The sequence below is a fragment of the Protobothrops mucrosquamatus genome, unplaced genomic scaffold, assembly GCF_001527695.2.
Source record: "Protobothrops mucrosquamatus isolate PMUCROS unplaced genomic scaffold, P.Mucros_1.0 scaffold_213, whole genome shotgun sequence".
Lineage (NCBI taxonomy): Eukaryota > Metazoa > Chordata > Lepidosauria > Squamata > Viperidae > Protobothrops > Protobothrops mucrosquamatus.
In genome coordinates this window covers 380799-394358 of record NW_015386289.1, presented here as the reverse complement: position 1 = coordinate 394358, position 13560 = coordinate 380799, and the positions used below count along the sequence as shown (strand labels likewise).

At 37.8% G+C, this 13560-nt stretch overlaps 1 protein-coding gene across 1 annotated transcript in view; it reads left to right on the top strand.

Annotated features, from left to right (window-relative positions):
• Window positions 1-13560, top strand: part of SEMA5A (semaphorin 5A) — a 108615-nt gene that overhangs the window by 80524 nt on the left and 14531 nt on the right. Inside the window, exons 15-16 of the mRNA XM_015827076.1 lie at window positions 1847-2072; window positions 9848-10057. Coding sequence (XP_015682562.1) covers window positions 1847-2072; window positions 9848-10057 — 436 coding nt within the window. The remainder of the gene's footprint in view (window positions 1-1846; window positions 2073-9847; window positions 10058-13560) is intronic.

Genomic DNA, 13560 nt, shown 5'->3' with positions numbered 1-13560 from the left:
CAATTCATGAGACGATACAGTTCTGCTTGCTAGTAAGCATGAAGACCTTCAGCTCCTCATCAACAGAGTCACAGAAATATCTGAAAAATATGGCTTGAAGCTTAACACCTCAAAAACCAAGATCATGGTCGTCAGCAAACAACCCGTTAATTTACCACCAATAAATTCAGAAAGAATACCATTAGAAAAAGTTGAAAGGATCACGCACCTCAGTTCTAATTTACATGAAAGCTGGGACATGACCATTGAAGTAAAGACAAGGACAGAGAAAGTTGGAACAGTATTCTTCAAAATGAAAAAAATCTTCTGCAGTCACGACATAAGCCTACGATTGAAAATCAGGCTTGTCAGATGTTATATTTTTTCTATCCTGCTCTATGGAGTAGAGAGTTGGTCTCTGACAGAAGGCCACCTGAAGAGACTAGAAACATTTGAAATGTGGATTTACAGGTGGCTGTTACATATAAGCTGGGTTGGCAAGATCAGAAATGAGGAGGTGATAAGCCACCTGGGAAAGCCAAGGGAAATCATCAAAACAATTAAAAAACGTAAGTTAGAATATTTCAGACATGAGATGCGACACCCAGAAAAATACGGCATACTCCATTTAATCCTCCAGGGAAAGATTGAAGGCAAACGAAGTCCAGGCAGAAGAAGAACATCATGGCTTCAAAATCTAAGAGATTGGTTTGGACAAAACTCAGCAGCACTTTTACATGCGGCTGCTGATAAAAAACAGGTTCGCCAACATGATCGCCAATGTCCGATAATGGATATGGCACAAGAAAAAGAAGAATTCATGAGAAAACTTCATTGACGAAAAATACTTGGCCAAATTAGCTATATCAAACCAGAGTGGGCTGTGCGGTGGAGCTGCAAAGAAGCCAGGTGTTATGGCGCTGGTATTTCATCATTATAACTGTCAAGAAAACCTATTAGGAAGATAGGTTTTCTGCCCATGGAATTTCTTGTGTTGGAGCCCTATGTCATTTCAAACTTCCTTGCTGTTCCCTGACAATAATGGACAGGAGGGCTGGAATAAACAGAACAGTAGAACTGCTATTTCTAATATACATATGCTGTAGGTGTTTACTTTTGTGGTGATGGCTTGTCTCATATGTAGCTTTAACCATTCAAATTCTGAATGTTTTGGGACAAAATTATCCAAGAGAAGGATCTTGATAGTTGGGTTTTCCTCCCTTTCAAATTCCCTTTTCGGAGCGATTTGCTTGTGATTTTCTAAAGCTATGTTTTTACTAGTATCAGTGGATTTTATTTAAAAAAAATAACTGTGGATATAATTTAAAATACTCAGTTCAAATAATCAGGTGTATCCTAGCAATATAAGATCATAAAATTATATTTTATATAAAGTATATTCCATTGTTTCGGAATTCTGTCATGCATTGGACCTGTAATTTACGAGATAAATTGCTTTGTTTATTGCCTACTGTAAGTCTATTAATATCCAAGTGATAATTTCTGCAGCTGTTAATGTTAATTGTTAATGTCTTTTAAGCTTCCAGTTCAGGATAATTTGGTCCATGGAAGACTGAACCTGGTTCAATCTTTCAACTTGCATATTAATTGTACTATAACAATCTGTCACCAGACAGTAAGCATTGGCAAGATCTGATCTTAATTATCCAAATTATCATACAGTATCATACATTTATTACAGAGTATCATAAACACTAGAGGTTTTTAAGAAGAGACTGGACAGCCATTTGTCTGAAATGGTATAGGGTTTCGAGCCTGATCAGGGGGATTGGACTAGAAGACCTCCAAAGTCCCTTCCAATTCTGCTATTCTGTTAAATTCTGTTAAACCATGTCATTTCTTGTAGGAGTATCAGGCTTGCAATACCAACCCCTGTCCAGAACTGAAGAAGACAACTCCTTGGACTCCATGGACACCAGTGAATATCTCTGACAATGGTGGACACTATGAACAGCGATTCCGATACACTTGTAAGGCACGTCTTCCTGATGCAAGTTTGTTAGATGTGGGAAGGCAACGGATTGAAATGCGCTATTGTTCAAAGGATGGTGCCACTGGATGTGCAACTGATGGTAAGCAATCATCTACATCAGAGGTGTCAAACTCAATTTCATTGAGGGCCACATCAGCATTGCAGTTGTCCTCGGGGGGGGCTGGGGGGCGGCCAGGGTGGGCACGGCCTATTGGGTGGGCATGGCTGGAGTGGGTGTGGCCTACTGGGTGGGCATGGCCAGCTCTACATCATTCGCGTCCAGGGTGCCTGTGGGGGCCTGGGCAGGAGTGGGACAGATCTGAGGGTCTCTGGCAGAAGGGGGTGGGACCAGGGCAAGCGCCAAGGCATGGTCCACTGGAAGAGCCTGCCAAAACCCCTCCCCCGGAGCCCATCAAGCCGGATATGCCACTTCCAGGCGATGGTGCGTTTCTTCATTCCTCACAAAGGGAGATACCTCCCCAGCGTGCGCCCAGAGCAGCCGGGGCCAAGGCAGCGGGGGCCATTCCTTCACTGTTTCCAGGATGGCTTCGCGGGCCACATGAAACAACGTTGCGGGCCGCATCCGGCCCCTGGGCCTTGTATTTGACCTGTCTGATCTACATAATCACTGTCAATTTTTTAAGCATGTTATAATAGAAGGTCTTACAGACTTTAGGTAGAAACACTAAGTGCTTATTATTACAGTAATTTAAGTGATGGAGTATGAATTGCAGGGAGCTTTTTTAGGGCTGAACCTAATGGCATGCACATGGAGATTCATGGCTCATCAGGTAGCAGTCCTTCTCCTCTCTTCCCAGGTTTCTTACCATCACTACCTCTGATTGATGAACATATCTGGCCTCTGTAGTGGGGCAAATCTAACCCACCTCTGGTGTGATCCCTATTATCTTTCCATTGTAGGGAGTCATGGAGATGACACTATTTAGAGATTGTTACAACAAAACATGCAAAAGGATGTGTTGAGTGTGGGAAACAGAGAAAGTGTTAGGAAGAGGCTCAGACTCCTTGGGGTATAAGAAGAAAGAAAAGGAAAATGCAATCAGGCTCATAAAACTATTACAATAACCAATCTCAGTAAAATTCTAGTCATCTTGTGGTATCTGTTTCTTGATCTGGACAACCTCAAAGAGTTAGCAGCAGTTGAAGTGAGTAATAACTGCTAACATCTGTGTTAGTTTATTGCACTTATACATAGTGTCATGTTGCTTGAGAATATATCCAGGAAATATAAACACAAAATACATCATTGTAAAATTAACTGCTGCCACTCAGTTCTCCAGAAAAAAAAAACAAAATTTTATCTATCTGTTTATTTATTTGTCAAATTTATATGCCACTCATCTTGTGGTAGGAGGCAACACTGAGCTGTATTTTTCTGCAGAAACATTTTTTTATGCATAAAGGTACAGTATATGCAATGTGCTTTGGAAGAGATGTTAATGTTTTATTTTTGCAAATCACCCTGCCTCTTTAAAAAAAAATCCCCCTATTAGCTTAATAGATCATTGAAGGTATCTGATAATTAGAATATATTTTTAGAATTAAAAGTGATATAAAGCTATTGCTTTTTCTTTTTTCCCCCCCAAGTTTTTTATTAATTTTCCAATATTACATTTACATATTTGAAAAGTAGCGTGGCGGTTGAGTGCAGTAATTCCATTACATTTAAATATCATCAGTACAAATCTCAAAGTATTACAACAACTAATTCCCTCTCTTTCCCCATAAAATCTACTGTCATATTCAGATCAATACAGTTCTTATTCTATCAATCAAACAAAAAATACCTTTCTAGTATTCAACAATAATCTTCAGTCTATACATATCTTAATTAATTTGACGTTCCATCTTTTAGACAATAACCTAATAAGTTTTTCTTAACTTTAATTTCCCATTGATATTTAAATTTAACGTTTAATCTATATCATTTCCAGATTTTAAATGATCCCAATTTCTCAGTCTCCTATCTCATATTTAGGACTAATAATTTTTTTCTTTTCTTCCTTCTACTTCTTTCCTTTCTTCCTTTCCAGAAAAAGAGAAAAAAAAAATTAAACCATCAGCATTTGTACCACAAACCAATATACAAATTTAATTATTAGTATTTATACTTCTAAGTTTTACTTAACCTGTGTCTCAACTCATAACAATATCTTAAACTCAAATCTTAGTTGTCTGTAAACATTCAAACTTTTAGCAAATCAGTGACCTGGTGGTTAATTTTCCCTTAATATTTTAATTTAACGTTTAATATTTATTTATTCTTTTCAAATTTTAATTAAGCACAATTCCTTTATCACAATTCCTCATACAATCTAATATTTAAAATACAGACCTTATATATAAATTCTACCATATATCTTAACAAACTAATAAAACAATATAATATTCTTATTTCAATATTTATATTTCTAGATTTTATAAAACCAAAAATTTTTTTATCTCAAATTGTTACAATATCTTATATTCAGAATACATATTCTATCCATTTAGATATATTCTATTTTGGATCTCATGTATAAATCAAAACCCCAATCCCTTTCAGTCTTATTCTAGCTTTTTTCCTTTGCCAAATCATCTTTCGTATCTTCGCTTTTAAATCATCAAAAAGACCTCCTTGTATTGTTGTGGCTATTGTTTGATATTGATAAGGAAATTCAGTTGCTATTTTCTTAAGAGGACTAGCTGATTTAGCAGGTCGTCTCTTTATTTTTCCAATTCGATGCAGTTGTCCCGAAGTATTTATCTTCTGTTTCATCTGTTTTTCTTTTTTATCTTCAAATTCCTTCTGGTTTATAAGAAAAGTCCTTTCCTTGTTCTCTATTTTCAGTTTCTTTTTTGTGTTTTCCACTGTCTGTATTTGTTGAGTATCTAAGTTTTCTGTCATAGCATTTGTTTGTTGTTTCACTTTCTCTATAGAATTCTGTATAGATGATTCTTTGGTTGAAGTCATAGTTTGAGTTTGAAGAGTTTGGATAATTGCTTTTAACATATAAAGAATTTGTTCCTGTACTTCCTCTGTAGAAAAAATCCATTCCTGTTCTTCTTCCATTGTAGTGTATTAAACTTAAAAAAACAAAACAAAAAAAACCTTACAATCAGAAAGTCCACCACGTATGGAGCTGAGCTGAGTTTCTTGCAGATGGAACTTCAAGGTTGCTTTATATCTTATCTATTTTCAAGGCTGTCAACAAGTCTCTCTTAAAGAATAGCAGGTTACAGTCTCAAATTTAGCCAGCAAGTGTCATCTCAAGAGTTAGTTAGATCTTTTCAGTTTTCTTTCCCCCCTCTATTTTAAGGGGGAGAAAAAGAACCCAAATCTTCAATAGTAGTTAGAGTAAAAATCTGGGAAGAAAAAGAAAAAAGAAAAATAGAAAGTAGAAAGTTACAAGTCTTATAATCCACCAGTTTTAGAAAATAGAATTCCAATTAGGATCCCAGTATTTTTCCAACGTTTTAAACTCCTGAGTGGTTGATAGCTGCTGTTTCTGGAAGGAGGGCTAAAATCCCCCTTCCCTCACCACAGAGGGGAAAGTACTTTAACAGCTTATGCAGGTAATTAAGTAATTAGGATGTAAGAGAGGCAGGTCTCACCCAATGCTTTCCATGCTGCTTTGAAGTTGCCAGATGTTAATGTGACTTCGGCTGTTAGCAGCCTAGGGACGAGCCATATTTCTATGGCCGGTCCTTTTGTCCGCCGGTTTGGCGGAATTGCCAGCTCTAACAGGAGAGTTGCTACTCTCCTGTGATCCAGCAAAAGCCCCTCCTTGCTGGTCGCCTCTTTGGGGCGATTTTTGGCCCTTTTCAGGGGCCCCCAGCGATGCGAAACTGAATGGGGGAGAGAGAGCAAATCTCCCAGCCATCCATGGCGGCTGCATGACGAAACCGGAAAATCCAGCTATTGCTTTTTCTGACATCTTTTGTTTTATCTGAATAACAATTAATTGTAATTTATAATGGCGTTCACCTTATTGATATCCGAAAGGTGCTTTTTCAAAAGGCAACTGGACTTTCTTGTTTTTTACTTGAAGTCATTTCACTTCTCATCCAAAAAGCTTCTTCAGTTCTGACTGAATGGTGGAGAATGGAAGGACTTAAATTCCTTGCAGTCATCTGGTCCTTAGCCCTAGACACCTTATTTATACTTAACAAGCTCCCTGGCCTATGATTTGCTAGAACTTGTATCTTAGCCTCTAAAACTTTGACACTATTATCTTATTCCTTCCCTGTGTTGGTCCAATTTCTTTAGCTTATATGTTGCTTTTATTTAGTGAGTGTTTCTCTAATAACAGTTTTGTCAAATCCAAATATCTTTGGATTTCTAGGGGGAAAAACCCTCAATTCTTTGTTTTCTGGAAAGATAAATGAGCCAGATATTTATAGGATAGAAATAGAGGGTAGAGAGTTGTTATTTGTTGTTTTCCTTATCATTTGTCCTGCATGCTGGGGCTCTGCTTCTTTTAATACTGCGCTTCCCTAGCTCTTGCAGCAAGGCTATCAATACATGCTATGACAAGGGTGTTTGTTTGTCACCCAGCATCACAAAGTCTGACCATCATTAGTACTAAGAAAATGTGACTGGTCTGAGATTATCCAGCTGGATTCTTACCTAAGGAAAGACTAGAATCTGGATCTTTGCACTCCTAGTTCTGCATTTAATTAACATACAACACACTCTCTAAGGGGTAGATGTGGAATATTTGTGGGTTTTTTCCTTGCAAATATCCCTTCTGAGGACAATGGCTGGGGCAGGAGCAATGGGAGAATTAACACACGTTGCACCTTTTGACTGATTCTTCACTATAAGATTTTGTTCTCATGAATGTATTCTCTCAACATAAAAGGTTCTTGATCTCTATGTACAGATCCCCTCCCCTGGCCCTCCCCCCATCCCCCCCACCCACCAGTTGCCTTGCTTTTTCTGATTCTCTTCCAGTTGCACAGAGTTGTATACAGACCTGAGTCTGTGAAATAAAACTTTATAGCCAGCAGCAACTCATTTGAAATGCCAGCAGGACAATGTCTTCTACCATCCTCCCTGCAGCAAGCATTTTGTAATTAAAACTTCCTTTAACATGGCTTGTGTGCCTCATTCTTTACATCTTGTAGAATAGCTCTTCTGCTATGGTGCCATTGTGACCATTTTAACATTCCTAATGCTGCACCTAAACACAAGCTGTTATAACCCGTCCATCTTTTCTCCTTCTCGTCTTTGACTCTTGATTCTAGGCCAGGAGACAACAATGGCAACCTCTGTCTGGCAGAATCTCAAGCACTTGAAGGCTTTTAATCATTGTCTCCATTGACTTTGCTTTGCTTTAATTAAAAAGGACCTGGTAATTGCAACTCTCGCAATTATTGTTGTAAATTCAATAGACTTGAGGGTAAAGATAAAAACAAAAAAGAGCTACTGTCTAACTAAAAAACTGAGGCACGAAATATCAGATTTAAAGCTCACTTTTCCCTTTCAGCAAGCTTTTCTGTATAAATACTACATTTGCCAAGTGAGGATCCAACTTGTAGGGTTATTGTAAGGATGATTGAGACGGTGCTTTTGAAGTGGTTTGGATTCATCATGCTGTTCAGGTGCTAAGAACAGTAACTTGCATAAAGGGAAACGACAACAAACCATGAGAATGTTCAGATAGCCGCCCAGCTTACAGTGCCCTGTTCGAGAATGCTTCATTTCATTTCCCTGTGCACTATAACTAACTGTAAGGATCCACTTCAATCCCACATCTTAAGAAAGCAGAACTCTTGGAGACAGTTTCCTCCAACAGGAACTTTTATTAAAAGTAGTTGTTAGCAGGTATAATAGACAGGATCTGAGGGATTCCTTTACAGATCGATACTTTAAAATGTCCCCAAGCAAAACCCCACCCCACACTTCATCCAGATGGTTCAGACCGGCCAATCCCCAGGTGTTAAGTCCATCATGGGAAAGGGGAGATAACATCGGTCCGGCTCTGGTCGTAGCACGATGTTCAAGCAGCTCTTTGCACCTATTTTTAAGACTGGAGAAATAAGCCAGGCTCCGGAGGTTATATTTCTTTCTTCCCCCCACTTTTCCTAGCTGACAGGTTAGGGAGAAGAAAGTTCAGAGAATGCAGTGTAGGAAGCAAATTGTTACATTGTGGTGGGCAGCAGACACAGAAGCAGTAAACAAAACAAAAGGTTACATTGTAGTGAATAGAAGAAGCGAAAGCAATAACCCCGCAGGCATATCCCCCCTCCCCCTTGGGAGTATGGCAGAACCCAGGGAAAAGTGAGATTTGTTTTTAGATCAGAGAAGATAGATAGAAATGAAATAGAAATGGGTTCTGACACTAAATTCAGTATTCTACAATGATTGGGCAAGTCCCATCTCCTTCCTAGCGGGGTTTTTCCCCCTCCTTAATATGTTTCGACTTTAGTCTTGTTCTTAACATCTTCTTCTGCACGTTGTTTTCAGTATTGTAGACTTTGAATATAGAGGTTGCTGTTAGTTATCTTTCTTAAATTGATGAGGGATTCCTGCAGTTGGAGGCCCCTAATTATTCTAGCGAGAGGAGGTACAGACTTTTTTGACAAAATAATAAGGATGTCATCCTACTTACTGGGAGTTAATGAGAACACACCAGGTTTTATCTAAACAAGCATGCCTAGAATTTGGCTGTAAAGTAATTTAAAAAAATAAAAGGAGTGGTGAAAAGGCTTTTGATGAAGCTTGGTTACTTGTTTTGAAGAGTAATGGGTGAAAATGCTTCTACATGTGCAGTTTTCTTTGTAGCCATTTCATCTGGAATTGGCATTGTTTATTTGTTTACTTCTTACAAAGACTCAAAATTGATATGGCTGCCAAGAGTTGTATTGCATTTCTGTCTCATCCTTAAAAAACCTTTGTGTTGTGATCAATTGAAATTCATTTGCAGTACAAACAAAAAATAAATGTGCTTCTAAACCACAGTTCACTTTTCCTAAGTCCTGGATAAAAACATGCAGCAAAAAAGCAAACATCACAAATATCCTAGACTTAAAAGTCACAGGATTCATTTTAAATGCAGTTATACATAATTCATCCTGGTCATTGAGTTCTTACAGAAGATACATGCTACAACAGATGCCCTTATTTGTTGTGTATTGTATACCTGATGGAACGGAGTCATTTTGATAAAAAGCGGTGGCTTTTAAATTTTACTTGTCTATTTTGTTTTTTATTTGGCTCATTATTTTTTGAAAATAATCATTATAACCATTAACATTAACCTGTTTCAGTGCAATTAAATTAATATTATTAAAATCTGTTTAAGAAGTTACTCTTCTTCATGAGACATCTTTATTTTTATTTGCTGCTTTTGCCAATCATTCTGAGGTCTTCCACATTTTAAACACGGATAACTCACATTTGTCACCAATTATATATTCAAGACAGATCTGTAGAGGAGAGACCAACTGAAGTCTGTTTGAAAATCACTCTATTTTCCAACCAGTAACCATTAGTCTGGCAGTGTCAGACTTCATGATAAAGTTGGATCCAGTTAATAGTAAAGGTTTTTTTTTCTATTATGAGACATAGCCAGACCTCAAAAAGAGTTATAACCTTCAAAAGTGGAGTATCTACTTTGGTAAAGCCACTAAGGACCTGATTAAATTGCTTTGGGAATAGCACTTACACAGATTCCTATGAAGTATAACTCTCAGTCTTTGATACCATATTACAATCCATATGACTTGGTGTTAAAGTTACTTGGTCAGCTGCAAATTAAATTAGAACAATGTTATCAATACATTTGCAGATTCCTACTATGGTAAATTCTTGTCTTTGGAAGATTCACATTTTACTTATATTTATTCTGTTTATATTTGTATTCTTAGGTGATCTTTTGCATTCTGGGCATCGTTCCACTCACACCATCAATGGTGCTTGGTCCCCCTGGTCTCCATGGTCTCAGTGTAGCCGTGACTGCAACAGAGGTATTCGAAATCGCAAACGAATTTGCAATAATCCTGAGCCAAAGTATGGGGGATTGCCTTGCCTGGGACCTCCCCTGGAATATCAAGAATGCAACATCCTTCCATGCCCAGGTAAGTAAGTGGCTATAGAAGTTTGAGTTATATGTGAAGCATTCAATATTGTGTAACTCTACCAGGAAATAGTAGGAGACTGAGTGCTTTTATCTTTTATGTTAGTGCCCTCTGCTTTATTTTATGCAATGTTTTTTTTAAAAAAATGTGCATAAAAAAAGGAATTATTTAGTTTTATTTAGTTATACTCACTTCTGCATGAGAGCAGAAGAACAACTATGCTGAATCAAATCAAGCTCATCTTATTCCAGTATTTTTTATTTCTCATGCTGGTCAGCTAGATGCCAATAGGATGCTGCAAGCAAAAGATGAAGGCACTTCCCTTTCCCACCATTTTCTCTTAGACGTTTTATTTGGAAGCATCCTGTTCCCACCAAGGAGACAATATTGAGTCCTCAATACCAATAACACTTGATAAACCTTTCCCTATTTATTTGTTAATTATAAACCATTCCAATCCCTTAATTTATCCAATTCCCACTTTTAAAGCTACATGTCATGTGTCTGATTAACGAAACATTTCAAAGAACTTTCAGGCATTTTTTTTAACCTAAAAGCCTTTATTAAGGTTACAGAGATGTCAGTACGGCATGGTGGAATGCTAAGATCTGATTTTCCCTTCCTTTGCACATAACATTCCAGGCATTTTTCCCTCCCCTATTTTGGGGTCATGATTCACATCTTCCAATTAACTTGGAGGGCAAAGATTCACTTCCAATTCCTTTTTTCCCGGGCTTTCCTTATTCTCCTCCCCTTTCCCTGTTGCCTGATTTAACTCTAAAAATACCAGACAGTTCTGCATATTGTCAAAGCAAGAATATACAGTATTTGCAGCGTTGACACTACACACATTAGTGGCTTATATTATCCTATAGAAGTGTTTCTTTTTCTATCTTCCAGAGCATCATTGGATGACCCATAGTTCTAGCAGTTCTAGAAAGAGAGAGAAATTCTCTTATCTTTTTCTTCATGCTGTACTTGATTATAAACTCTTCAGACATGCAAAGAATGTAAAGCATTTTAGCCTTTTCAAGTACAGGTGTTTAAGCCTTTACTTGAAAACCTGTTTAAGCTGGAGCTCTTCTAGTCCAACCTTCTGCTCAAGCTTTTTCATAGGACAGGAAGTATAAACATGCAACACATGGGGATGGCTTGGTGGCACGTCTTATGAATGACTGGGCAACAGTTCAGATTATGGACCAATGATCAAGGATAGTTTTAAGTGAGATACTGTTTCCAATACACAAACCTAGAAACATACTTTTTTAAATTATATTTTATTAAAATAGTAAAAGAGACTACTGTATAAACTAAAAAGAATAGAATAACACCTCTTTTGCAAGAAAGCCACACAAGGAAAGGACAAATAGAGAAAAGGAGAAGAAAACAAGGAAGCAACTTCCCACCCTTATCATAATCTAAACAGTTTCATTATCTCTTTATCTTCTTTTAATTAACAGATATAAAGTTCTTGATCCCATAAATCTACTTTTAACTATAGGCACTCCAATAAGCAACATATTTTTCCAATCCAGGTGTCAGCAAAAAGTCCTTCTGAGTCAGATGTCATCCAGCACCTATTGGTATAGAGGGCCATAGGGAATGTCTTTGAAGGACAGGAGGAAAAGCTGCTACTAACAGTCAGATCAAACCAATTTGACAAAAATAGCTCAGACTAGCCTAAAAAGATAAAGTGTGGGAGGGGGGGACTGCACATTTAGACTTGCAAAATTTCATTGCTGTAGCTGTTGCAATATAAATTAGTCCTAGCTTATATGCCATTGGCTTCTCCATCTTTTCTGCTTTGTAGGGCTGACATTTTCTCCCAAGGAGCAGTTTAAAATCTGTGTCCATTTTTGTTTGTTTTCTGTACTTGCATCCTGATTTTATTTTGGTTCAAGTGTAGCCTGTCTTTCTAATCTAAATCCTCCACCTGACATTTCTAAATCTCTACATTGAGACTCCTGAGCTCTGTCTGTCTAACTAGCCTTGTGCATGGATCTAATGGCATCTCTAAAATGCTACTTTGGCAGTCCTGGACTTGAATTTGCTAACTGCTTCCCAATGTTACCTTTTGACCATAAATTCTTCCTCTTCTACAACAGTATTTAGTAGCTTATCTTGATGGCATATGACATTTATAGCCTTCACACCAGTCATGTTACTCTGTGAGGTCGACATTTGTCTATGTATCTAATGATCAAATCCTTTATAAAGAAGTATCCTCCACTCCCCCCCCCCCCGAGGAATATCCTTGAAGTGAGAGGATATGGGTACATCACCCAAGAATTGGGTCCCTTCTAAAGGAACATCTTGTTTGTCCTTGAAATGATATCCTCCTTCTCCAAAGCCCTCATTCTCCCTGACAATAAGGGATTGTCATTGTCAGAGTGGGGCAAAGCTAGCCTATCCCATAAATCTCATCTAATCTATCTGGTTGTCTAAGCATCCTTATCTCAGCTGATGTGGTCTCAAGGGAAAGAACTTGCTCTCTGAGAACTAGGAACTTACTGCACCAAGTAGAACCCCTAACAGGCAAATAGTTACCTATTTGACACTATGTAAAGTAACTTGGAAAATTCCCCCTCACCTGTTGGCCTTTTCCTTCTATACTAGTTATTACTGATAACTTCATATTCTCCTTCTTTAGGATCAGTTAAACTAAAAGATGTGACACTGTTTCAGAAGACAGGGCCTTGACTTCTTAACCCAGTAGCTAATTTCACTTCTGAAGCTTATGCTTTGGGAATGGATAGCCAGTGTGTTTCTCCCCTCTCCAAAATCCCTCTCCAAACTCTCCTGTTCCTGCATGACCTGCTCAAGTTTTTTCCAAGCTCCCAGCTGCTTCTCCTGTTTCCAAAGAGTGCTTGGATGGGACGGAATTCATGTTTGGAAACATAAAAAATCATGGGTGGTTGTAATTGCTAGTACCAAGATGTGAGGAGGAATTCTTATGCAGTGAAGTGTGAAGATAACTTCAGAGTTTCTTGACTTTGCTTCTAATCTCTGGTATTCCCACAAAGGTTCATATTATCCCAGACTTACTGTCATTTTAAGCAAAATTTGAAGACTTGGCTCGTTCTCCAGGCCCTGGGATAAGGAATTGTGTTTCAGACACTTTTATTATTATTATTATTACTACTACTACTACTACTACTACTACTACTACTACTACTACTATTATTATTATTATTATTATTATTATTGAACCTTCTAGGTTTCTGTCATTTTTATCTGTCTATCTTAGTGGAGGATTTATGTTGGCTGTTTTTATATTAAAGTGCCCAATATTGGTTGACTGAGGTTGCCCTATAAATATGATTGATTAAATAAATAAAAAACAAGGAATTGCTCTTTTTTTTAGGGCAGCACCGATGCTGTGGAACAGCCTCCTAGGCGAGATCAGGCTAGCCCCCCTGCTTGCTAATGTTTCAGAAGCTTTTAAAAACAGTTGTTCTGGAGGGCCTTCTCTTGATTTTAGCATGCCATTTTCATTTTGTTGT